The sequence below is a fragment of the Brachyhypopomus gauderio genome, chromosome 20 (genome assembly GCF_052324685.1).
Source record: "Brachyhypopomus gauderio isolate BG-103 chromosome 20, BGAUD_0.2, whole genome shotgun sequence".
NCBI classification, from domain to species: Eukaryota; Metazoa; Chordata; class Actinopteri; order Gymnotiformes; family Hypopomidae; genus Brachyhypopomus; species Brachyhypopomus gauderio.
The window spans coordinates 10,954,762-10,982,401 of NC_135230.1; the positions used below are offsets into that span (position 1 = coordinate 10,954,762).

Consider the following 27,640-nt stretch of genomic DNA (forward strand, 5'->3'; position numbering starts at 1 on the left):
AAATCTGAGAATATTTGTTTTCTGAGAATATGCCTGATAATTTTGTAGCAATAATCATTTAACATCTTTTTACAAAAAGAAAATAATAAAAATTGTGTTTATTATAGATAATTATTTGTCTAAGATGTATATGTCATGTTACGGAGGCCCCCTGCCGGCCGCCTCCGTCTGCAACAGCAATTCTTTCTTGTCACGTTGTTGCATTGTGTTCGGCCTTCAGGTGGATGTCGTCAATTAGGATACCTGACACCTGAGGGTCGTTTGTCTGTCTATATATGTCTTGTCTTTGTACCAGTTGACTGCTGGATATTGTGTCCTTTATTTATTTGTGTCATTTTATTATGTCACGGGTTTTGTGTTTGTGCACTTTATTCATTAAATCCCTTTTCTCTGAGACTGGCGTGATCACTCTCTTTTTATTTTTGAACTCTCTCGATCATCACAGTATTAATGTATTCCTCAATGTAAAGTCATCATTCAAGAAAATGTATGCAAACACTATTTATTAATAACATTCCACATTCCAAATATACCATGCCAGTGTCACGGTAGGCCAGGCCAGTCCCACAGGGGAGCTGCCCACTTCACATTCCACAACACAACCACTCCCACTTTCAGAATCACCCACTTATGCCATCATCACTTGCACCTGTCCCTCATCAGGCTCACACTCACTTAAGCCCACAGGTCCTGCAAGTGGACACTGTGTCTTCCTTGCGCACTGAGGAGTGAGCTTGCCTGTGGCGTCTTCTGCTGCCATCCTCTGTCTGCCTAGTAGAGGAACTCTGTGCCTTAAGTACCACTAAGTGACTGCATCACGCTGTGCGCATGTAGCGCTCCTTTGCCTTTTGTGAGTGTATGTTTAATGCTGTGCAATGGACATTAAAGATTCCTTGGCACTGTATACCACGTCTGCTGCTTCTGGCACCCTATTACAGCCAGAATAAGCAATAGAGGCAAACAGAATCAAATCAGTCAGCACAGAGGGCAATCCAGGAAAATAATCTTCAAAGAGGAACCTGGCAAAAGAATCCTTGGGGAATCCAAATCCAGGATACCAATCCTCACCAAATCATCTTGCCATGACTGCTTGTACAGGAACTGCTTATTTAAAGATTCAAAGGTTCTTTATTGTTGTAAGGTGTGATGAACAACACAACACAGGTGGATCCAATCGGATCTAATTTTCTTTTTCTTATACTCGGCCTAGGTTAGGGAGAGGCAATTTTTAAGACTTGGGACCGGCAGAGGATGATGCGGGGAGAAGCACAAGAGAGGTCAAGGCAGGCGTGGGTCAAGACAGGGTAGCTGAGTCCGGAAGGTGCCCTCGGGGCAGGCAGGAGGCAGGTCTGAAGGAGAAGCAGAGGTCAATACACAGGCAGAGAACTAGAGAGAATAACTGCTCGGTACGTATCATGGTAACAATACTTCGCAAACAGAGTAAAATACAAAGAATACAAAATACAGTACACACTGGTAACACAGACAATCCCCTGCCTGAGTCTGAGCTTCTACACATATCTGTACATACCCAATAGAAATGAGAAAATAAAAAATATGCAAAACTACAAATATACAGTGATTAAACAGACAGTCATCTGCTGAGAAATGTAAAATAAATTGTGAGGGGAGGGTACAAGAACTCAAGCATGAGTGCATGTTCCTGGACGGAAGCATGATAGAAGGACACAGCGGACATGGGGACAACACCTGTCCACAGGGCTGGTCCTCTCAGGGCTGGTCTCCTCAGGGTTGTATCATGCAGCGGACATGGGCACACATCGCTATAGTGACATGAACACTAGCTTACAGTTTTTGCAGATGCTAAGACCCAATTTCTCAAAGTATGTCACTTTTTGTCAAAACTTAACACACAGCTGCCAATGTGACACACACAACAGGCAAATCATCTAACATTTTTGGGAAAAGCATCAACCAAAACTCTTTCAACTCTTTCCAAAACCATACTGTTGCATCCAAACTCTACACACAATATCACATAAACAGCCTTTCCCATATGATAACTAAACTGATTATGATAACTAAACACTGATGTAACAAATGGAAAACACTACTACATTCATTTTTTGGGTCTTAGCAGCTACAAAAAACTGTAATATCTTTATGCTCCCAGACATTGAACATATTAGAAGTGCGTAACCAAACTGAAAGCTGCCAGATTAGGACTTTCAGAGTCTGGTCTACATGTTCTAAAGAATGATGATACTGCATTTTCTTTTTTGCTGAAACGGCTGTCAACCGGCGCCCTCAACTGTTTATTCTATGTAACTTGTTTTTTTTTCGAAATTTGATTACTGCTTAGAAAGTAATGTATGGAGTGATTTTTGTATCAAAGTTCCACAGAAGCAAAAGTAAATCTGCAGGCAAAATTCTTAGCATGAAGAGCAGAAAGTATATGTTGTGAATCTATGTTTGTGTGTCTTTATTACACAACAATGATCTCCCATTGTTGGTGAGTGAATTCTATTTGTGAGATCATCACAATGATCATTCCTGATACCAAAAAAAAAGCACATTACTTTAATTGTTTTAAGGGACAGTAACGGTTAAGCTGACGCCTGATCAACATTACCACAGCGGTTGATCAACCAGTTTACAGTTAAGCTTGTGACTGGTCACGCAGCCAGACTCCCAGCACACCTCGTCCACGTTTCATCACCGAAACACAAGCAGTGGAAATTCCCTTCTAAATAATTCCCTTGGTGCGTATCGTCCTCGTTGAATTCAACACATGAGCCTTTTTAATATTTGGCATATTTCAGTGTCATACTCATATTTAAAGGACATGCTTATTTAACACCACATTGGTACAAATATGTCGTACTCCTCTTTGAATGAGACCGTTATTAACAATTCGTGATATATAGTCATCATTTTGCTTTTCCAGGCTCAGACACACTCAATCACTCCCTCGTTGTTAAAACAGCGACATTGTCATTTATTATAAGATCATGCTAGAACATACAAGCTGAGCCATGTTACTCTGCTCTTTAAATTCCACACCATTTTGCTTTTTTTGTTCCTCATATGAGAACCGAGATAGCAAATACCGCCTCTTCAGGTGTGTGTATTCTGATAATTTATTTACACCAATTTGTCTTCAGAGATCTAATGTGTTTGAAGCAGTGGCGGATGCTGGTCTTTCAAGGAGGGGAAGCTCAATTTGGGCTTGAGTGATAGAAGTCAGTCTCCAAACACAAGCAGCTACAACAAAAACCACCAGAAATAGAAGCTCGATTTGTCGCTAGTCGTTATTAACGAAGAAAATGCAGCTAAGAGAATTAGGAAAATCTCCGGTTCAACTCAGAACAGAATTAAAATTAAAATTAAATGCTCCCGTGGAGGTTTACACCAAAAGATCACTGATTCGCTCATTTCGCTGTCAATCAAAAAGGGATTCAGCCTCAGACAGATCATCCAATCATTATGCAGAAGCTGAGCGTCCGGGCCAGCCGAGGCCGGCCCACTGCCCCATAGACCCCCAGAGACGCTGAGCGTCCGATGGGCGGGACAAAGCCCAGCATTTATCCAATGACTCGTCTCGTTTCGCTGCACTCTTTGCTTCGCTATTGAACTCTGTAGACGCTCAGCGTCCACACCGTTTAAAGCACCGTGAAGCTGCGGGACTGAGTGAGAGGAAAGCCGCGTCGTTACCAGTGATAAGAAGCTAATTCTGAACAAAAGTTGAGCGCGTTGTAGTGCATATTTAGTCAATGACGTACACACAGCAGTATATCTTTGATCACTTATTTTTTGACATTTTAGGGGAAGCTGAGCTTCCCTTGCAGTCTTAGAGCAATCGCCACTGGTTTGAAGGCATTTGCCCTACAGTATATCCAGAGGTGGAAAGAGTACTGAAAAATTGTAATTGAGTAAAATATCATTACTTTGCCTATAATCTACTCAGAGTAAGAGTAAAATTACCCATCTCAAAATTTACTCAAATAAAAGTATAAAATTACTTCATTTAAAATGTAATTTGAGTAAAAGTTACTTAGTTACTTTCAGTTATTTAATGCATGGATGAATCATGAACCAAATTCAGCACAAGTTGTTTTAATTGATTTCAAAGTGTATTTAAGTGCACATCCACACTTGCAAAAAGATCAGCTGGGCTCAGGAACATACTTCCTCACAGCACAAGGACAGTCACAACCTGTACCATAAAGTGCAAACAATTTTCAGTCCTATTGTCCAACGGACAACACTATGATAAGAATAAAGAAATTTAAATTACAAATTATTCAAAAAACAAAATGCATACAAAATTAAGTGCCCACAAGATGCCACAAATCAAACTAAAATGCAACAGGATTCCACTACTCACAATAAAATGACATCAAAAATTAATAAATGCTCATAGGATCCCACAATTTAAAAGTAAGTGCACACAGGATCCAACTATTCAAAATACAGTGCCCACCGGATCCCACTATTCACAATAAAATGCCCCCAGTTTGCCACAACTCAAAATAAAACAAAATGCACACAGGATTCCACTATTTAAAACGCTCACAGGATCCAACTATTCAAAATACAGTGCCCACAGGATTCCACTTTTCACAATAAAATGTCCACAGGATCCTACAGAACCTGATAGATAGAAGATTTAAAGATAGAACAGTCTCATCCTTTTGGAAAAAAAGTGCACCAGATTACGACCTGATTATGAGACAATGGAAAGGGCGCACGCAAGGCAAGGCCACACAATTGACTTTCAGTTCTGGGACTCAGAAGTTTAAATTTCTGCCGGCATTTAATTTTTCACCAATATTTTTTTACTCAGTAATGTGCGGGCGTTCAAATGTAGTGAAGTAAAACTACTGGGGTCAAAATGTACTCAAGTAAAAGTAAAAATTACATATTTCAAAAACTACTCAGAAAATTACAAATTACTCATAAAAAGTACTCAATTACAGTAATGTGAGTAAATGTAATTAGTTACTTTCCACCCCTAAGTATAAACTAGTGTTTAGACATAGTCACACATTTATCAAGTGTACAGTGGTATAACTCTGCAATTCACCATTAAAGGAATGATACAGCAAAACAGATAAACATGAAATAAAGTATATCTAATGTCTAACACTGAAATGGAGTCCTAGTTTTTGATTTGACCTAACATACGAGACCCACAGAGTCCCAGTGTACAAAGGTCTGGTATTGTTCCCGCACAGTTCTTGGTCATAATTTGTAATGGAATTAATTTGAAATGTCTGTTTTTTTCCCTCCTGAAATGCATCATGGTCCATTTCAAGCCTTTCCCTGCTTTGTTCCACTTTCCTAAACACATGGAAAATTTACTTCAATGTGCATATCAGGAAAAGCCACCACAGAGAATTTTAGACTTCTAAGATTGAGACCATAAACAATGTCCACCAGTAATCCAGTTCTCCACCAACATCTCTAATCTCCACACTAACACACCTCACAGACAATTGCAGAAACACATGGAAAAGGAGAAAAGTCACCACTGCTCAGAGTGTGAGAAGACTTTCATATCCCGGAGTAATCTTTGGACTCACCTGCACATCCACACAGGAGAGAAGCCGTATCACTGCACAGAGTGTGGAAAGAAATTTACTTCACCAAATGGTCTCCAAAGGGACCAGCACATTCACACAGGAGAGAATCCATATAAGTGCTCTGAGTATGGGAGGAGTTTTATTCACCAGAGTAATCTGTGGAAACACTGGCACATTCGCACATTACAGTAGCCATATCACGTATATCAGTGCGTGGGAGAAGTTAAACTTTACTCTCTGACAGTGAGAGACTCTGCTGTCAATACAAGCTTTATACTATAGAGTAATGTCGGACTGCTTGTCATCTTGTAGTTAGGTTGTGTTTCTAGCTGGGTAGTGTCAAGCCAGTTTAATGTGACATTTAGGCCACTGTGTTCGTATATGCAGAGTGCTTCACTGTTCTGTTGTCAAACTGTTCTCTTGACAAATGTGTATAAATCTTTTTATATAAAAAAGAATAATTTATCAAGCTTTGACTTAACATCCTTCTCGCAATGCTCCTGTTAGTGTTTAAATAAATTGTACTGCATTACAGAAAAACAATTTGAGGGTCTTGTGGTTGCAACTTTGGGTATCCTATTGGTAAAAAATGCCTTTATTAAAAATGTATTATTTAATATAGTAATTTTCATATTTACTCAATAGTCCACATGAGAATATTCCAGATTATCCACTTCTAATTTATGCCCAGACAGCACAGGCGTATTGCTGTCCCTTACAGGCCAGCTGTAACAGTAGAAGACGAACTGAACATTAATGCGACTATCTCTATCACTACCCAATTTGAACCAGACACCTACTACACTGAATGCTCTCTGCTTCTCCTGTCCACATTGTTAGTTACATTGTTGTGAGTTGATCAAACTCCCCCACCACCTCATAAATTTACCTGCACTTGGCCAGTGGGTGCTAATTTCCCACCCTGTTCATAACCACCCTCAATGTAGGGCCACTGAAACCAAACTGCACAAGCAATGACTTTACATGTCCCCCCCCCCCTCCCCCCCCAAAAAAAAAAAAACAAAACAAAAAAAAAAAACCAAAAACTATTTTGGTTGAAGTTCCAGCCTCAGCATCCTTCATTATCCCTCACACACCGTTACACTTACTCTCCGTTATACGATACTCTCGTCTGAGTGTTGCACACGACTCGAGAGACTGCACACGAAGTCCTAAAAATGTATTGAAATTAACTTCAGTATTTCTGCATACACCCTGTTGTATCTTATATTTGTAAACAGCTGACTTGCTACATTCTATCATTTTTTTCTCTGAATTATGGTATAGGACAATCACATACTTCAAAATGGCACCTGATTCAGTAAGCCATCTGGGTACTATTTGCTTACTGTTTAATGCATACTGTGTATTCGGACATACTACCCTTTATCTCATACTGCTTTGGCATACTGAATAGGAGGGAAGTACGGCATTTCAGACGGAGTCCTACTCTAAACCTGGTTTACTGAGGTTCTAGTTAAAAAGCAATTTCAGCACAGCTTGTTCTCGCCCAATGCATGTATGGGGGGAAAAATGTTGCAAAACTTGTGAGCTTGCAAAACAAAATCTGTACTTAGATTTTTAATCTGAGAACTTGTACACTAAAAGTTGCACATATATTTTCGATGTGAGAAATATTAGCATGAATGTTAAGAATTCACTTGCAGAAAATGAGTTCAGCACAACTTTATATTCGCCTGACTTAACTTTTGTAACACATCTGTGGAAAACTAATTTGTGCACTTGTAGGGATCAGAAGTGGGTGGGGCAGTGGGGGTTGGCCATAAACCATGACTCATAAGAAGCACTTAAAAATTAAATTCTTGATGCAGAATAGTAAAAAGGAACCAAAAGCTAATTTAGTAGAAGAATAATTAAAGCTCCAGGTCTAATGTGGATCTCTCTTGATGAGCTAACGTCAAGATGGATGCTCCCATTATAGGAAACATTTCACTTTGTGGAGGTGCTAGCAAAATCTTTGCAGTCCTGTGAAATCCAACAAGGAGGTTTTGAAGTGATAAATGTTTAAATGATTATTTTACTTGTGTATGGACAGAGAACACACCACTCATCATTCATTCACACATTTATTAGCCTCCTCATGTACACGAAAATCATTTAGTTGTCACGTAGGGCTACGCCTTCTCTCATAGCTGTCACTCTGGGTTCCCTCATGTCTGTATTCCCTGCCTATTTATCCCGCCCTGCTCGTTGTCTCTGATTTCCCATTGTTTGCCACGCCCCTGTTATCATTGTTCGCACCTGGTCCTTGTCTAGTCCTGTGTATAAAAGTCCTTGTATTGCCCTTGTCTGAATCGGTCTTTTTGTCTGATCTTGTTTATCGTGAGTACTGCCGTGTTTGCGCTTTGTGTTACCCGTCATCCGTGTATTTTGCCTGTCCTTCCGTAGTCAGTCTGCCTTGTTGTTTTCTTTGTCCGTGTTCATGCCTGTGTACATTTCATGTCCGGATTGCCAGCCCATTATGACCCATGCCCGTGACTACAACTCTGCCTTTGGAATTTCCTTTAATAAATCTCGCTCTCCTCAGCGTTTGTGTCCGCCTCCGTGTTCTGCTCCGCGCAGAACGTTACATAAAGACCAATCTTACAAGGACACAGCAAGGGAGCGAGACTCGTTTAATCGCTGCGATGAGATGTTGGCTGGTTCGGTCCAGTTCAACTCTCCGATATCGCAGCGTGAACGAACCAGAGACAGAAATTCCCCTGGCGCTGTGGGAACACGGAAGTCCCGACGAGCACCAACGAAAGCTGTGTCACTTTCGGTTTCGACTGGCTTTCGCGTCGAGACTCCTGTTGAGCGCTACGTGTCTGCCCGGCTTGATCACTATAGGGAGGAGAAATCTGTAGTACAAGTCGCGGGCAGACGGATTGAGTGCGCAGACAGGCGTTTGCTTAACCCTCGGTTGGCTCTCGATGGCTTCTGCGAGCTCCCGACACCTCAGAGGAGGCGGAGCCGTCGCAGAGAGAGCCACCATGGGGCTTCTGTGTCTGTGTATTCTTCCAGGCTCTCCCAGGACCCTGAGGAAGAGGACCTACTACCGCTGATCCCGCCAGCTACTCCTCACGACACCCCCCAAGTGTTTTTTGGGGGGGAGTACTGGCCACGTCGGCTTGGCGGCTCCACCCCCCGAGGACGTCGGCTTGGCGGCTCCGCCCCCCGAGGACGTCGGCTTGGCGGCTCCGCCCCCCGAGGACGTCGGCTTGGCGGCTCCACCCCCCGAGGACGTCGGCTTGGCGGCTCTGCCCCCCGAGCGCATCTCCTCACCTCAGGTTCCAGTTCCCGCTGCCCGTCGGCAGTCCACGCCGGTTCCTGTCCCCACTGCCCGTCGGCAGTCCACGCCGGTTCCTGTCCCCACTGCCCAGGAGAGGTCGTCCACGCCGGTTCCTGTCCCCACTGCCCAGGAGAGGTCGTCCACGCCGGTTCCTGTCCCCGCGACCCAGGAGAGGTCGTCCACGCCGGTTCCTGTCCCCGCGACCCAGGAGAGGTTGTCCACGCCGGTTCCCGTGCCCGCAGCCCGGCCGCGCCTGTCCCCGCTGCCCGCAGCCCGGCCGCGCCTGTCCCCGCTGCCCGCCGCCCGGCCGCGCCTGTCCCCGGTGCCCGCCGCCCGGCCGCGCCTGTCCCCGGTGCCCGCCGCCCGGCCGCGCCTGTCCCCGGTGCCCGCCGCCCGGCCGCGCCTGTCCCCGCTGCCCTCCAGCGGACCCCGCCTGTCCCCGCTGCCCTCCAGCGGACCCCGCCTGTCCCCGCTGCCCTCCAGCGGACCCCGCCTGTCCCCGCTGCCCTCCAGCGGACCCCGCCTGTCCCCGCTGCCCGCCTGCGGACCCCGCCTGTCCCCGCTGCCCGCCTGCGGACCCCGCCTGTTCCCGCTGCCCGCCTGCGGACCCCGCCTGTTCCCGCAGTCCGCCGTCCGGCTCTGCCTGTTGCCCCAGAGTCGTCCAAGCCGTGTTTGCCTCCGTGTATGCCTCTGCCGTGTCCCCTGGCCCGTCTCCTGTGTCTGTTCCCAGTCCTGCTCCCGTGCCTCGCCCTGTCCCTGCCTGTATCGCCATGCCCCGGCCCGGCTCCTGGCCCGTCTCTGGTTTGCCACGCCCCTGTTATCATGTCCTTCCGTAGTCTGTCTGCCTTGTTGTTTTCTTTGTCCGTGTTCATGCCTGTGTACATTTCATGTCCGGATTGCCAGCCCGTTATGACCCATGCCCGTGACTACAACTCTGCCTTTGGAATTTCCTTTAATAAATCTCGCTCTCCTCAGCGTTTGTGTCTGCCTCCGTGTTCTGCTCCGCGCAGAACGTTACATTAGTAAATACACACTTCATATACATATGTTTACTGTAGAGGAAGCCTTTCATGGCAGGCAACTTTACATCTTTATTCAGAAGACAGAAATATACTATACTAGTATATTAACAATTTAATTGCGTAAACTTGAATTTAAGTCTCACCTTAAATTACAGTAATGTTTTAATTAGAAGAAAAGCAATAAGAAACATTCTAATTATATTTCCCAGTGTGTTATACCTGTATTTCACTGTGGTTTACATTCTCATTGTTATACCTGTATTTCACTGTGGTATCCTCTGTGTTTTACCTGGATTTCACTGTGTTTTAACCTCTCATTGTTATACCTCTATTTCACTGTGGTGAATTCCCTGAAGTGAAAGACCATTCATTAATAAACCCACAAAGAAAAATGTATCATAAATCAAACTTCATTCTTCTTTGACAACTTCATTTTGCAGTTGCATAAGAAACTTACTTTACTGGCGATGTATAATTACTAGGGGTGGGACGCGATTTAAAAAATTAATCGAATTAATCGGAAGCTTTGTAATTAATTAATCGAAATTAATCGCATTTTAATCGCATTTCAGTATTTAACATGAGAAATATTAATTTAAGTTTGAATGATGAATGAATCAATGAACATAATCATAAACTTCAACATCTTGTTTATTTTTCCACCAGTCTACTACGAAGACCAATATATGTGTAGTGTGCAGAAAACAGTTCAGAACATTGGAAATTCTGACCAAAAATGTTGTTTAATTTAGGGAGTTTTGCTCAGGATATTGGAAGAATTGAAGTAAATCAGAAGATGTTTTTTAATACCATTTTAGATGGTAGACTTTCTTTAATTTCCCAGGCCTCTGCCATAAGCATCTTCATAGTCCCTAGAAGTGGTCTTCTGCATGCTCAAAGCAAATGACTGGATCTTCATCATCTATAGATTCATCATCTATAATATGAGCTGTCACACCAAGATCATTCTTGTTGCTAACAGAGGTCCAGTGATCCCCAGTCAGAGCCACATTTGTGGCACTCTTCACAATAACCTGTTTTAATTCTTTCCTCATCATACAGCTGCTGGATTTTCTTCGACATTGTCTTTCTGGGGTGAGTTTCCCAAAACGTTCTTAGTGCCAAGTACTTCGTCACCTCGTTCTTACGTACGAGGTTAAGAAGTACTTGGCGCTAAGAACGTTTTGGGAAACTCACCCCTGGACGGTAGTTCGTAACTTGCATCAGTTCGCAATTCGCAGCGCTTCTTGTAAGCATTTATCTTCGACCACAGAGAGCGGACAACACAAATAATGTGACGCATCATGTATAAACGCGTGCGGAGTCGCGCGCTACGGCATTCGCGAAAGTTTAATCCAGTCTTAATGGTCCAATGAAGGTCATTTAAAAACCAGGACGTTTCCTCACAGGATGTGAATTACGGACGTTTGGTCACCCTATCGTACTAGGAATACATTTAGCAGCTAAGTTATCATTACTGACCTGCGCGTTAAGCTGGGCGTACACTGTGCGATTTTTGGCCCATTTTCAGCCGATTTTTCACTCGTTTCGGCTCAATCGCGTGTCGTGCATCGTATAGTTTACACAGGTAAACGAGGAGCGATTCACAACTCCCGATCAGAAATCGCAGCGTCGCAAGAACATCAAACATGTTTGAAATTCAAATCGCTCCTCGTGAGAGTATCGCACTGTTGAAGCAGCTCCACGAGCCGACTCTCCCTGCGATTTAGTCGTACAGTTTGAGCTGGAGCTGAGTACACGATTTAAAATATCGCAGTGTACGCCCAGCTTTAGCCGCAACATGTTTTGCGTTGAGGTGGTAACGAAGGGTGGAAGTGCTCCTGTGATAAGCGAACTCCTTCCTACATAAAGTGTAAATAACACTATTTTTGTTTGTACTTCCATCTGAAAGTTTCTTATATTTAAATTTCCCATCCACCAGCGTAGCCTCTTCAGTCATCTCCATCATGATCATCTTATTGTGTGTCCATAATCTGTATGCCCGGAACTCGCGCACTGAGAAACATTCCACGGTGCAAAAGTGTCTCGTCCGTTAAATGCGTTAAAATGCGTTAATTTTTTTAGTGCGTTAATTTTCCTGTAATTAATTAATCGAAATTAACGCGTTAAAGTCCCACCACTAATAATTACATAATTTCTTGGGAGTTTTCATAATTGTTAATTGCAGATTGTTTGATGTCCAATAATGATTTTAATAATATCAATTATTCTGGATTAATGTGCATGTAATCCTACTCATAGTAATGCACATCTTTTATCTACCATTGGATGTTGCCTGTATTAAAGAGGGCACAGGGTCAATGAGCAACCACCCCCATGAACTGTAAACCCCGCATAGAGGGGCTCTGTGAATTTAGAACAAATTGTGCACACTGGATGTAATCTGTGTGGTGTATTTCCGATGTTGTAGACAGAGAGTGTACCTGCCTGCCAGTCCAGATACACTCCATAGCGGTTGGAGACTAAGGGGCTATTTGTACGCCACTGCTGGCCATTGTGAAAAGCACTATATGAAGCCCACATGTCACCAGAAAAATACACACACCAGGACTTTTCATTGTGGCCAAAATGGGAGTTTTCTCCTTTCCTACTGATTCCTTTATATGCCACTGCTAACTCCCCCCATTCTCCAAGGAACTCAAACTCCCAATAGCAGCGTCCTGACATGCTCTCTCTGCACAGCACCTGTCCGCGGGACATGAATCGCTCTGGATGATCAGGGTACAACTGATCGTCGGGCCACACACCGGCCACTGCTGTGTTTCCCTTGGAGAGGTGATGGTATTTGTTTGCTGTGTTTGGGTCCAGTGTGAGCTTACGGGCATCTAATCACAAAAAGTTTTTTACAGAAATATAACAACCATTCACTGCACAAAATAGCATGTATGACATATTTTGAGGGGGAAAACATACATTTTCTTAGTCCTCGTCTCATCCACATGTTTCCTGGTTCAGGATGATTCACACTAGAATGCACACACAGATTTTTTAATTCACATTAGATGAAACCAGGTGACAAAACTGAAATATCTCAGAATGAGCTTCTCTGGGAGAACAATGTTAAATATATTGAATAAAAACTGCATAGCTCTCCATGCTGATCTGTTGTTATTTGCCAGTGAAGTATAATGGTATAATATAAAATCAATGCGTTATACTCCCTGACTCTGATTATGCTCCCAATCAACTGTCTGCCAGCAGTCCATGTGACACTCCTTTCAGTTCCACCAGTCAGTCATCCCCCTTGAACCCCCTCCACCAATCAGTCAGCCCCCTCGAACCACCACCACCAATCAGTCAGCCCCCTAGAACCACCTCCCCTAATTTTTTTATGTTCCCATCTGTTCCCTATTTGTGTCTGCCTGTATCCTGTGTTTGTCTCCCTGATTACTGACCTGTTTTGACTGTTTTTCACCTCTGCCTGATCCCTTTCTAGTTTGTTCACTTTCTGGCACTGCTGTCTGGCTTTGTATGTGCTGTACTGATATTTGTATGCTCTGGACTGATCTTTGTAATCTCTGGATTCTGACCTGCTCATTTTTAATGACTGCTCTGACTTGCCTATTCCCCTCTGCAAGTAGAGTCTGTTGCTTTACACATCGTTCAATATATACAATGAACCATTTAAACATTTTCAATTTTAAACTTCTCCTGCAATAAAAATAAGGTGTGCTAGGTTTATTAACATCTGAGCTTTTACATCTAGTCACACACTGGTGAGAAGTGTCAGCTAATTGTGCAAAGCACATTTTCAACCAAAAACCACAACCCCATGGGAGACCGAATCATCACTCATGCAATCACCAGTTTGTTAGTAATCTCTTGCATCTGTCCATACTTTCACACCTCCAGTGCTTCATATTCAAGCCTCCCAACTGGTAGACAAGCCTGTTTAACTGCTTCCCCTACACCTCCTTTTTGGCTGTTTTTTTTCTTTTTTCTATTGTTGAACTGTTTATCAAAGTTTTCCTTTTATTTTCGCGTCTCACTCTGTGTGAAACATGTCAAAGAATGTGATGCCCAGAGAAGAGAAGGGCTGTGGCGTCCTTAGTAGAGGCCACGCCCATAACAGATTTTCATCTTTCATCTTTGCAGTTGTACCAACACAGTATGCTACACATACCTGAGAGTGGTCAGTTTGCAGTTTGGATCCTCTCGTCTAGCAGAGAGAAGTTTAACGTCTGAGGCTCCTAGGTGGTTATAAGTCAGATCCAATTCTTTCAAGTGAGAGGGGTTTGAAATCAGAGCTGACGCCAGACAAGAACAGCTTTCTTTTGTGACCAAACAACCAGTCAATCTGGATACAGTAAAGAAGGGTAAATGTCAAATACTGTTGTAAACACATGTAGCCCTTTAAAAAGGAGTATTGATAATGTTCTTCCTTGTTCTTTGTAATATGTTTGTTTTTTCTGCATTTGGAGATTGTTCTGGGTCACTGTATGTTGTTATGTAAAACCGTGTTAGAATATGGAAAATACAACCATATTGTTATATATGTGTTACTGAAAGGGTTAAAAGCTACCGAGTTTGCTTGAAATGGACAGGACAAACATGTGCTCAATACACTCTAACTTTAGGTGAATCTGTCAGTTTTATTTTAGTGTTAGTGATTGGATATTTTAGCCAATTGACGCGCCTTGAGTTTTACTATTGGTTCCAGAGAGAGGGGGCGGGAAGAGATGAGAGGGTGAAGCAGCAGTGGGAGAAGAGAAAAACGAACACAGAGAAAGAGGATACGAGTACAGCTAACATTCTGTTTTATTCTAAGAAATTTAGAGTACACTATTATTACTGACATAGGTGTCGGCTAGACCCTTTTAATTCAGTATAGTAACGTTTCGAGAGTTTCTGAGTTTAATTCTCTAACGGAGGGAGAGTTGGGTGAGCTTTAAATACACAGAACCTGTATTATTTAGCGCGGTAGTTTGGTTAGCGAAGCCAGACGAGCAATTACCCAGTTATCCTCAGCCCCAGTGAGAGACTGTTGCGGTACGTCAGGAGAGTTTTTTAGTCGGAGAGACTGAAAAGGACAGCTCAACTTTGCTTTGGTGAGAGGAAGAACCATCAACTCCATAGCGTGAGAAGCTAAAGTTGCAGGGAGCGAGTGAGAGGGCGAGCTAGCAGACAGAAAGGGAGCCATAGATGACTCGAGACTCTCATTTAAAAGAGGTACTGTAGCACAACATTTTATTTAATTAAATTTTTTCTCTTTTCTCCATGGAGTGAAGCGGCCGGTGTTCTTTATTGTCTTATGGCCTCACCGAACCCGAGCAACGAAACAGGCCTGTAATGGGGTGGTGTCACGTTGAGGACCCTGGCCCCTCCCTTTTGAGCGTGTGTTTACGTCGTCTACGTCTCCTAGTCTGCGGCTGTGGATCTCCGTGGGTGCGGTTATGTCTTGTGATCATCCGTCTCACCTGTGGCTCGTCTCGTAATCACATGGGACTTATGTGGTTTGTCTACTTAATGTGCGTTTGCACAGTGTCCTGTGCTCGTCGTTGTCTGAGTCTGTCACGTCCAGCCTCTCCCTCCTCCCGCCTAGCTCCCGCTCCCATTCGTCCCTCCGTCTGTCTGTCACGCTCTCGTCGTTAGTCTCACACACCTGAGTCTTGTTTCATCGTCTTGTCTCAGTGTATAAAAACCCCCCTAGTGTTGTTCTCCCTTGTCGGTCATTCCCTGCACGGTGTCTCCTCGCTTCTTCTCTGTGTCATTTCTCCGTTAGACCTGTTCTCCCTGCGACTCGTATTTCTGTATGTGTATTCCTCTGGTGTCTATCGCTCGTATTCTGTGCATATGTTCCCCATCGTGAGTGTTTCATGCATGATTTGTTCTAGCCGTCTGTTTAGTTTAGTTACTGTTGTGTTTAGTGTTCTTGTATTCATTGTTGCTCATAAGTTTCGGTTTGGTAGTTTGTGTGTTCTCATGTTCCCGGTTGTTTAATGTTCCCGTTTAGTTCATGTCCTCTAAGTTAGTGTAGGTTCCTCTGCCTTCTGTGTCTTCATCGTGTTTGTATATCTCTTTTCCATTAAAACCCCTCAAACTCTGCATCTGCGTCATGCCTGCCTGTCGCAAACGTTACAGAGTCATACATGTTCTGTGTGAACCTGATTGTTCTACGTGCGCCGTCTGCGCTATATCTGTTAAATAAAAGTGACGTCTGTGACGAAAACCAGTGGACTTGTGTCTCGTCCGTCAGCTGCCGCAGGCGTCACAGGTGGGAAGTCACTAAAAGTTATTCTTTGAATGTCCTTTGGGTTGGAATCGTGGTTGATTTTTACTATGACTTGCATACATGTCCTAAAGAGTGTGTAATAAAAGGGCAATGATACACAATTCTGGTATTAATTTCATGTTAGTCTATGCTTTAAGAGAAATAAGAGATTGTGATTGAACAGGTACACCTATTCAACTAAAAAGACACTTGTGAATGTCTGAATGTTTTTATGATATAGTTGATGAACCCCGTTCCCCATCTATTTTACCTGAGGTGAATTTAATAAATAAATTCAAAAGGGATAGGGGCGCTACACATATATTTGTGGGTATCTACGAGTCCATAATTCTCATAGAAGATTCTGAGCAGCATAAGACATGACTCACCACAGCAATCACTGTTCATAAGCTCGTTTACCAAGAACACCAAAAAGCCTACTCCAAGTCCCTTAGAGAGGTGCGCTCACATATTTATGGGGGCATCATTAAAAACAATACAGGCAACTCTAAGCAGTTGTTCTCAACCATAAATCATCTTCTTAAACCGCAAATCCCCTCATTCACTGAAACCACAGAAGAGCACTGCAACAATCTCATAGACTTTATTAAAACAAAAATTTAAACAATCCGTTCTGGTCTCTCGAACCCCTCCCCTCTTTAAATACAGAGATGGAGGTCTCACAGCCCCTAAACTGTTTCCCAGAGGTCTCACAACAAGACGTTGAAGGCATCGTCAGAAGGATGAAACCCTCCACCTGTGCCCTGTATTCCTTCCCAACAGCCCTTGTAAAATCAAATATCTCCACCATAAGTCCTCTGATCACCACTGTAATAAACCTTTCTCTTCAGGCTGGGTATGTTCCATCTCCTCTAAAGACTTCCATAATCAGACCACTCCTCAAAAAATCTACACTCAGCCCTGAATTTTTTGCAAATTATAGGCCTATCTCCAACCTTCCTTTCCTCTCCAAAGTCCTGGAAAGGGTTGTAGCAGGCTATCTTCAAGACCATCTCAAAACACAACAACCTTTTTGAAAAGTTTCAATCTGGCTTCCGTTCTGCTCACAGCACCGAAACAGCTCTGGTAAGGTTCACCAATGATCTTCTAATGGCAGCTGACAATGACTCACCTTCACTCCTCATTCTCCTGGTTTTGTCTGCTGCATTTGACACTGTTGACCACCACATTCTCCTCCACTGCCTGCATACCGCAGTTGGTCTTAGAGACACTGCCCTAAACTGGTTCCAGTCCTACCTTGCTTACGGATCAGAATATATTTCAATTAACAATACAAGATCACAGATACATACTGTGACTTGTGGAGACACCCGGGGTTCAGTTCTTGGCCCCATCCTTTTCATTCTGTACATGCTCCCCCTTGGCCATGTCATTAGTCGCTATGGCATTTCATTTCAGTGCTATGCTGATGACATACAATTATACCTAAAAATGAACGCCTTCTCATCATCAACTACCCCTCCTTCAGGACTGTCTGCCTGCCTGGAGGAGATTGAGGAGTGGATGAAGCAAAATTTTATCCAGCTGAACAGTGCCAAGACCAAAGCAATCCTGATTGGCACCTCACATCAGACAAAGTCAACATCCATAACCGGTTTCACCTTCTCTGGTCAGAACATCCAACTCGCCTCTTCAGTCACTAACCTTGGTGTCCTTCTTGATCCACAACTCACCTTTGAAAGCCATATAAATCACCTCTGCAAGGTCTCCTTCCACCACCTCAGAAATATTGCTAAACTTCGCCCGATTCTAAATGTATCAGATGTAGAAACACTGATTCATGACTTCATCTCCTCCAGACTGGACTACTGCAATGCACTTCTCATTGGGATCCCAAACAAGAGCCTTGAGAGGCTACAGTCCATCCAGAATAGTGCTACTAGGGTCCTGATGAGAGTGCAAAAACATGAACACATCTGTTCTCTTCATTGGTTTCCCATCTCTGCCAAGATAGAGTATAAGGTATCCCATCTTACCCACCAGTGCATCTACGGCAATGCTCCCACCTACCTAAAAGATCTCCTCAGACCTCTAACCTCATCACGATCCCTCCGCTCTGACAATACACACCATCTTCTGCAACCGAGAACAAAGCTCAGCACAATGGGTGATCGGGCTTTTTGTTCTGCTGCCCCTCGGCTGTGGAATGCCCTCGTCAACCATTTGAGGACACCTCAGTCGAAAGAAAGTTTTAAAAAAGGACATAAAACTTTTCTTTTTAGGAAATTTTATTTATATATAATTAGCTTTTTATATCCCAAGCTTTTAAATGCAGAATCTTATGGACTTTTATAAGGTCCTTGTCACGGTGAGGCGGCCCCCTACCGGCCGCCTCTGTCCACAGCGGCTGTTGTTGTTGTTGTTTGGTGACGTCATGTGCGTCCTTCAGGTGGGCGGAGCCCGTGATCCGCCTCACCTGAGGGTCGTTTGTTTGCCTATATATGTCTTGTCTTTGTACCAGTTGACCGCTGGTCATTATATCCTTAATTTGGAGATAGTGCACGGGTTTTAGGTTTGCACACTTTCTATTAAACCATCATTTTTCCCTGAGACTTGCCGTGATCGCTTCCTTTTCGTTGCTCACCCCTGCACGTCACAGAATGACCAGCCACCCTTCGGAAGCCGCCGAGTCTCTTTTTCTTTCTCCTTCGTTCGTGGTCATGTCTCGTGGTAAGTGTTTGTCTACGTGGTGTTTTGTTTGAAGAGCTCCGCCGTGCTTTTGTGTGTGTGTGTGTGTGTATGTGTGTAGCACGGCGAGGACCAGGGCAGTCTGCCCTGGGAAAGCCCTTCGTGTCCGTTGTGTGTTGAGAGAGTTCCGCCGTACGTTTGTTTGTGTGTGGCCGGTGAGGACCAGGGTGTCTGCCTGGGAAAACTCTCGTGTGTGTGTGTGTGTGATAAGTGTGTACGGGTAACGGACCGGAGGATCAGTGTGCGTGCGCGTCGTTATGTGTTTAGTGTTTAATGTGTGTGACGCGGTCGCCGCTCGTCACGGTCGCCTCGCTCCCCGTGTGTCTTGTGTTTAATGTGGGGAGCGACTGCGACTCTGAGCGGCGCGTCACTATTGTCTTTATGTAGAGCACGCACGTTTTGAACCCGTTCGTTTACTGTTTGTACACCGTTTTTTGTTTGTCTAGTATTTGCGTGTGTGTTTTGTCCTAGCGTGTTGTCAACTGTTACATGTAATTCCACGCATGCTCCTCCCCTTAAATGTGTGTTTGGGGGGGGGGGGGACCGGCTGTGGTCCCGTGCCATGGGGTGTGGCACGGAGGACGTCTCTCCCAAGGGAGGCCCTGAATAGGGTAAGGCGCGTTTGTGTTTGTATGTATGTGTGTGTGTGTGTGTGTGTGTGTGTGTGTGTGTGTGTGTGTGTGTGTGTGTGTGTGTGTGTGTGAGAGGGTGTGTTCTTTGTGCAGGTGCTTCTCCTTGGCAGTGTTCCTGGACCTTGTGGGGGTCTCCACCTGGCAGGAGCTCCCTTGTGTTGTGGGGTGACCGGAGCCCGGTCGTGAAGAGCCCCTTCCTAGAGGGCTGGGGCCCCCGGATGTTTGGGGACCATGGGGCTCCGGTCTGAAAAGCTCCTGCTGGGGATGGAGATCCTCCCTCCTGCCCGGGGTGACCAGGAGGCCCTTGGGGCTGCTCCCTAGCCCGCGTCGGGGGTGCTCTGGGCCTCGGTCTCTGGCGCTCCTGGGTTGGGTGGAGGAGTCCACCTTGAGATGAGGCCCCGGGAGGGGTTGGCTCCCCAGGAGGCTGGGGTGACCCCTAGCAGAAGGCAGGGGTCAGCTCTGGGAGGAGGTAGGTCCAGGAGGTGAAGTAGCTATGCCTTGGAGAGGTAGCCTGCACACCCACACACACTTGAGGGACGAGAGAGGAGCCGTAGCCCCTCGTCCTCACACCCGTGGGGCTTACCGGCTGAATGCCGGTTAGGGCGTGAGGGCCCTGTGACCGACTGGGGCGTGGTTTTGTGTTGTTAACGGCCCGGTCAGTCCAGGGTCCCGCCCGGGGAGGTGAGCTGTGTAATGTGAGTTTTTGTGTTTCAGCTCCTGGACTCAGGAGGTGTCCATGCCTGTCCCTGCCTTCCTGCCCCTTCGTGTTTTGTGTGCAGCCGCTGTGTGCCACACACCCAGTGGAGGGGAGTGCGGCTTGGTGGGGGGGTCTGTCACGGTGAGGCGGCCCCCTACCGGCCGCCTCTGTCCACAGCGGCTGTTGTTGTTGTTGTTTGGTGACGTCATGTGCGTCCCTCAGGTGGGCGGAGCCCGTGATCCGCCTCACCTGAGGGTCGTTTGTTTGCCTATATATGTCTTGTCTTTGTACCAGTTGACCGCTGGTCATTATATCCTTAATTTGGAGATGGTGCACGGGTTTTAGGTTTGCACACTTTCTATTAAACCATCATTTTTCCCTGAGACTTGGCGTGATCGCTTCCTTTTCATTGCTCACCCCTGCACGTCACAGTCCTTTTTTAACAAGAGGTGGACTTTTACTTTTTTTTTTACAGTTTTTATTATTTATGATCATATATTTTACTATATTTTATCATGTACTTTTATTATGTATTTTACCATGTGGCACTTTGGGGTTTGTTTTCAAATGTAAAGTGCATTACAAATAAAATGTATTATTATTATTATTATTATTATTATTTTAATTAACCCAAAAAAGGACAAAAACTTCATACCTGAGTATCTCCAATTTGCAGTTTGGATAACTCAGTCCAGCCGAAATTCGCATCACCCCTGAATCACATAAGTCATTGTTACTGAGGTCCAGTTCCCGCAGGTTTGTTGAGCTTAACACTGCAGCCATGATTTCAATAGACTTCTCAGTGAGACCACAGATAGGAAGTCTGCAATATGAAAATATAACACTTTTTTAAAAATTCTCATAAATTGATTAATGAGTATTTCAGTCCTTACAAATGTGCACAAAGACACAGACATTTAAAATTAGTATGCTATTACTATGAAATGAATGTGAAATGTGCCATATTTTGTCAATTGTGATTTTTTACTGCAATCGAAATTTGTCTTCCGCATACCCATCTATGCAATTAGAACACACACACAAACACGCACTAGTGATTACTAGGGGGCTGTGGTGCACACATACACAGAGTGGTGGGCTGCCCTAGCTCGGCACCCGGGGAGCAGTCATGCTCAGTCATGGCCTGAGGCCTGGGAATCAAACCCACGACACAACCACAGGACCATGACTGCCCCTACTGTGACTACTGTGTAATCTTGCTTAATAGTATCCTTAGACTCTACCCTAATGTACTAATATGGTGTTTACTTCCACAGAAACAACAAAGTAATCTAAACTGTTTTGTTAGAATTACTTCCATAAATACTGATTAGAGTTACAGTAGAGGAAAACAAGAACAACAGGTTGAAAGACCTCAGAATCTCCAGTTTACAGTGAGGATCTTTCAATCCAGTAGAGAGCAGCTCCACTCCGGAATCTTGTATAAAGCTGTTTCCAAAATCCAGCTGTTTCAGGTGTGAGGATGGAGATTGTAGAGCTAAACTCACAATTTCAAAGGACTGCTCTGTAAGACTGAAATCAGCTAACCTAGGGGAAGTACACAAACAAACAAATAAATAAACAGAAAAACAATGACAGAAATACAATAAAAAATGTTGGCTGATTCACACAAATCTTTTTATCTTAAACACTTACATGGCCTTTCTGCAGGTATAGACAGCTGGGATCAGTCTGCTCAACCCGTCTGATGAAGTATTATATTTTTGCAGGTTAAACTCATCTTGAACCTGCTCAGAAACCTGAAGCATGTAAGCAATTATTGAGCAATATGCAGGTGTGAGGTATTTTTTTGAGAATGTATCTGAGTTTATGACCTCCAGGACCTCTTTGCGAACAGATTTGTCATTCATTTCAGACAGACAGTGGAACAGATTGATACGTCTATCATTTAAAATATTTTCATCAGACAAGTCCATTTTTGTTTTTATATGGTCTGCTACTGTCTTGATGATTTCTGAGGATTTCTCTGTGTGTGTCAGAACACCCAGCAGAAGTCTTTGATTGGACTCAAGTGAGATGCCCAGCAGGAAACGGAGGAAGAGATCCAAGCGTCCATTTTCAATTATTAAAGACTTGTCAACTGCTCTCTTCAGTAAATCATCCAGCTGCACATTCGTAGACTGAGCGCTGACATCACGTAGGAAAAATCTCAGTGCCACAATGTTCTTGCTCACATAGCAGTGAAACACATAAAATGCAGCCAGAAACTCCTGGAAGCTCAGATGCACAAAGCAGTAGACTTTATACTGGTAAAGCACTGACTCCACCTTAAAGATCTCAGTACAAATGCCAGAATATGCAGAGGTCTCGTTGACATCAATGTTGCACTCTCTCAGGTCCTCTTCATAAAACAGCACATTGCCCTTCACCAGCTGTTTGAAAGCCAGCTCAGCCAGTTTTAGAATTGGTTGTTTGTTGAATATCAACAGTTTCCTTGTGTCTCGTTCATCATTTGTGTTATATTTCTTGTTTTTCATGTTTGTCTGCATGAGTAGAAAGTGTATGTACATCCCAGTCAGAGTTGTGGGGATTTCCTTATTGTTTTGGAGAAACATCTGCTGAAGGACTGTAGCCACGATCCAACAGAAGACTGGTATGTAGCACATACTGTAGAGGATTGATTGTTTGATGTGTGAGATAATCCTGTTGGCTTGATCCTCTTGAATGATTGACTTTCTGAAGTATTTCTCCTTCTGTAGGTCATTAAATCCCTGAATTTCGGTCACATGGTCAATATATTCAAATGGAATCTGACTCACTGCTGCTGGGCGTGAGGTTATCCACACATAAGCTTTTGGAAGCAGTTTCCCTTTGATGATGTTCACCAACACCACATCCACTGATGATTCTTTGACTGGATCAGATAAGTTCTTGTACTCTGCAAAATCCAAGTCCAGTCTGTTCTCATCCAGACCGTCAAGGATAAACATGATTTTAAGCTCTTTCAAAAGAGTTACCATAACTGACTCAAGCTCAGGGTGCAATTTGACTAGAAGACTATGAAGACTATACTGGTTCCCTTTAACCAAGTTCAGCTCTCGGAATGGAAGCAAGAACATCAAATCAACATCAAGATTAGTCTGTCCTTTGGCCCAGTCGAGAACAAACTTCTGCACAGTGACTGTTTTCCCAATGCCAGCAATGCCAATGGTCAACACAGTCCTGATTTTTGTTGCTTTTCCTTCTCTGTTTGATTCACATGGGGGTGTGAATATGTTGTTGTAGCTGATAGGTCTGTTGTGTTGGATTTGTGTTCTAAACTTCTCTGTTTGCCAAATCTCATGTTCCTCATTCATCAGTGTCAGTCTTCCCTCAATGATATACAGCTCAGTGTAAACATCTTCCAGAAAGGTTTTTCTCATGGTACTCATATCTTCAAAGATATTTTCACATCTATCCTTAAGAAAGCTTTTATAGTCCATCAAAGCACTCTTCAGCACATCTGATTAGAAAAGAAATTAAAAACATTTAGGATGGCATCAATTATGAAAGTTATGAAGGACTACAGGACTTTTTGGGACATCTTATACTAGTATCGGAAAGCATTTGTAGGACAGTCAAACTATTTCATCTACTACTGCATATTTATTCATTTACTGTTATGCTATTTAAGTTGCATAACTTTTCAATATATGCAATGAACATTTCCAGGAATTATTCACAAAATACATAACAACCACTTAAGTCAGAGCAGGTAAAACACACACATTTACCTGTAGTCTTAGCTGTGCTGGATCTCGAAGCTCTCCTAACTGGAAGAAAAAGTAGGAATCAGCCAATCAGAAAATTTTGCTCAAAGAACAAGAGAGGCCATATAAAAAATTATACTTATAACTCTGGTTCTGGTGCCTCTTGTCCATTGATACATTGTAACATTTTAAATATTTTTTTGAACAATCCAACAAATATGTGGTTGTGGCACTTTTTTTTTCCATTACGCAAAGTAATAATCAGTAGTTTACAACACTGCTCAACAAACAATTAGCTGAAAACAAAAATGCTAGAAGACTGAGCCAGTTACCGACATGCTGGGGGTCAGTAGCACAGTTAATTGTGACGTTGCCATGAATCACATTCCCATTTAGCACTGGAGCGGTCACTTGCGCATGATCATGAGCTGTGATGCTGGCCTGGACCTTGCTGCTCTCAGCTGTGGTGGGCGGGGATGATGGGTCTCTGTCAGGTACAAGCACACCTGTACCTCTGCCTCTCTCTGAAAACAATTAATTAGAGATTAGGAAAATTAAATTATATTGTTACAATAGGGAGGAAAATGGATTTGATGTTAACAAATAAAATTAGTAATTCAGGCTACACATTCACTTTCTGAACAATACAGAAGATATAGGTTGAATCAGATAGAACAGTAACTGTACAAATATGCATAACTTGTTGGATGACATGCTTAGGTAATCAGTAACTGAAGTAAGCCCAGTTGTTCAGCACCTGCAGTCACAGCTTCCAGCTACAGTCACACTTCAGCCCAAGAAACAAGTTGAACAGCTTATGCCATCTTAGGTGAGGTATGGACTGGATCACAACAAAAAATGTGGACTGGCTCGGGCTACCAGAGGACTGGGATGAGTCCCTCTGCTTTAATTCACATCTAAAGATCGAAATAATTTCTGCTGCATTACCACATCTGAACTTCTTACTCTGCTGTTGATGCATTCTGTTCAGTGTTTTCAGTGGGATCTTCACATATCTACTGCCACCATGGAATGACAAACAGCCTTCACGTCCACTTCCTGAAAGGCAATGAATCCAGTAATGTAGTGTATACTTTTAAATAATAGTAATAAAAAAGAGATATTCAACAGTCTGGCTGAGAAAATCCTACAAAAGCATCCCACACAGGTATGTGACCAATTGAAATTCATATGATGAAATACCCACTATTAATAGTGATGCAAATTTATCTTATAGTTGAAATACTGATATATTTATAAATGTATATTCTTTTTTAAACTCAGGCCCCAGGACAACTGACCAGCCAAAACCCTGCAGTATCCAATGAAGGCAGCCCCCAGCAAAGAGAACCACACTCAGTGAACTGTTTGGTGACGTTTATAGTACAGCCCCCACTACACCAACAACACCAAAAATATGGCCTGGTGTTGTCAAGGAGGAGATTGAGCTATACAGAAAGTCATTTCTGTGGATTATTTATTTTGTTATGTTGCACATTGCTGCTACCAAAAAAAAGCCACTAGATAGCAGGTGCCCTCTGTGACCTCTCATTTTTGTTATTATTATTTGTTTGTTTTTGTTGTTTTCCACTGAGAACAAAATTGTTACATTTATCTTAATTCACGGTAGGTCAGCCTGGACCCCACCAGAGGGCGCGTACACACACACCCTTTGTCACACGCACGCCCACAACCACACGGAGCACACCCTCTCAGTCTCGGTCACTCCTACCAACCCACCTGTCACATAATCAGGGGGTGGTGTATTTATTCCCACAAGTCGCGCTGTCTAGTGCTTCGCATTCAGCCTGCTACCTCGCCTCGCACCGTAGGAGAGTTCCAGCTCCGTGAACCAGCTAGTTAAAAGCTCCGTTATTATTCTCTGTCCGTTACAATTCTCTTCGTTTACGTTTCTGTTCGTGTCAGTTCTGCCTTGTGGCCTGAGTTTTTCTGTTAAGCTTAAAGAATAATAAAACCAGTCATACCCAGCCTCTGCCTCCTGCTGCTTCTGTCCCAGTGTCACAAATTAAATTATTTAAATTTGACCATTATGTATTACAGATCACTTGTATCACTTATATCAAACCAAACTTTTGAAATAAGATATTGTAAATTTAGACTAATCTAAAACTGGCGTAAAACTGGTTGAATTGTTTGAACGACTCCGATTGGTTTTCTCTTCACATATCAACGAACTCGCGAGCACTTCAACACAAGCTAACGCTTAGTGCTAAAGTTTCAGCTCGGATCCGCTGCTTTACTAGTCACGCTGGTGATCGAATTCCCGCATTTGCTGATTTAGTTTGTTGCAGAGACGAACGTGTGAGTGGGAGCTAAAGTAAAGTAGACTATCGTATAACTTCTAAAATGCAAACTCAAAAGAAAATTGTGGGTAGGCTATTTTTCCAATTACAAAAAATCCTCAACCATAAAAAATAAACCTGTCGCCACTTGCGAATGAAATAATTATATTACTCGCAAATTAATATTTATAGCACAGTCTGGAGCCCTGATGCGTTGAAAAACCAAACTGTTCCACATCTGCCTACTGCCTTCGTTATCTCCTTCCCACCAACTACAATAGGACCAAAAACATTTTACCAAAGTAAAATAATGACAAGCCTAACAAATACCTCGTTGATCGCGTGCTACGAAGAAGGAAATTGTATTCAGAGGTTTCTTTATGTTCTTATGCTTACCAAATTGATTGTATGCTCTTTGCCTTTACTATCACGGTCCACCGAGAATAGCATTTTTACCGGAAGTGCCGATTATGACAAAAGTGAAACTGCGAGTATGGAAAGCCAACGTAGTCAACAATTGCTACAAATAATCGTTTAATTTGACTGCGTTTAAATTTTACTCTGAGCAATTCGGTGTTTTGGACCTTAGCTTACAACTACATTTTTATGGTCCCTCCAAAACGCTGCTTTATATTTATTATTTTTATTTATGCAGCTATTTGTTAGACCTAGCAATAGTGACCATCGTTAGGGGCTTTAGCCATTGGAATACTTTAAACAGGCAAACTACCAAGCAACATTTTCTACGAGGACATCTTCATTTTGCATTGTAGATGTACACTGAATGACTGCACTCAGCAGTCCTGAGTTTCAGTCAACATTAACGAAGTACGTTCCACATTTATTTCTCATGTTTTACACATACTAAGACATATTTCAGAATGTTGTGCCTATATACCAAAATTGTTTTAAAGTACATTTATTTCAGTATACATGGTAAATATAAAATACAGACATGTAGCATGTTATTAGCAAATATACATTTAACATGGCAAAAAGTTGTAGGTGTGGTGGCTTTTTAAACAACTTGTACTTTTTTTTCTGCCTCATGCAGGGAAGAGAGAGAGAGAGAGAGTATGCCTGCTTATATGTATGTGTAATGTGTGTACACATGTGTATGTGTATGGGTTGCTCTCCATTAGGGTGACCAAACGTCCGTATTTCCAGAGACATGTCCGTATTTCACATGCTGTCCCAGGCGTCCCAGGTTTTTTTTTTTAAGTGAGGAAATGTCCTGGTTTTTTAATAACCTTCATTGGACCATTAAACATTTACATTTACATCACTGAGTCAGTGAGGGCAGCCTTGTTCTTAATCAGAATGTAGACAGCGTGACTGTCAGTACACAAGCAACATGCAACACCCCCCCCCCCCCTCCTCCCCCCACTCCAAGGTGTTCTGGTTTTCCCAAATGACAATATGGTCACCCTACACTCCATGTCATGCTCTCCATGTCATGTTCAGGTATGAATAAATGATGAAGCTCTCTTGAGCTGC

At 43.3% G+C, this 27,640-nt stretch overlaps 1 protein-coding gene across 4 annotated transcripts; it reads right to left on the minus strand.

Moving 5' to 3' along the window:
* Window positions 1-530: 530 nt before the first annotated feature.
* LOC143484322 (NLR family CARD domain-containing protein 3-like) lies at window positions 531-26,616 on the minus strand. 4 transcript variants are annotated; one of them, XM_076982993.1, is made up of 10 exons: window positions 26,540-26,616; window positions 24,807-24,899; window positions 24,173-24,364; window positions 23,865-23,903; window positions 21,787-23,593; window positions 21,505-21,678; window positions 20,786-20,953; window positions 14,005-14,178; window positions 12,795-12,847; window positions 531-1,349 (listed from the first exon to the last, which is right to left on the minus strand). In XM_076982993.1, the coding sequence occupies exons 2-10, from the start codon at window positions 24,820-24,822 to the stop codon at window positions 1,279-1,281; spliced, it is 2,694 nt and encodes an 897-aa protein (XP_076839108.1). In that variant the 5' UTR covers window positions 24,823-24,899; window positions 26,540-26,616; the 3' UTR covers window positions 531-1,278. The 4 variants fall into 4 exon arrangements, with proteins under 4 accessions (XP_076839108.1, XP_076839109.1, XP_076839106.1 ...); XM_076982991.1 differs by lacking the exon at window positions 531-1,349 and adding an exon at window positions 11,050-12,706; XM_076982994.1 differs by lacking the exon at window positions 12,795-12,847.
* Between the last annotated feature and the right edge of the window lie 1,024 nt (window positions 26,617-27,640).

Bases quoted from the DNA above. Each gene is read 5' to 3' on its own strand.
- LOC143484322 (XM_076982991.1), bottom strand. The intron at 23,594-23,864 runs GTAAATGTGTGT...TTTTCTAATCAG, and splicing joins CAGCACAGCTAAGACTACAG to ATGTGCTGAAGAGTGCTTTG. The intron at 12,707-12,794 runs GTATGTTTTCCC...TTTTGTGATTAG, and splicing joins GAGACGAGGACTAAGAAAAT to ATGCCCGTAAGCTCACACTG.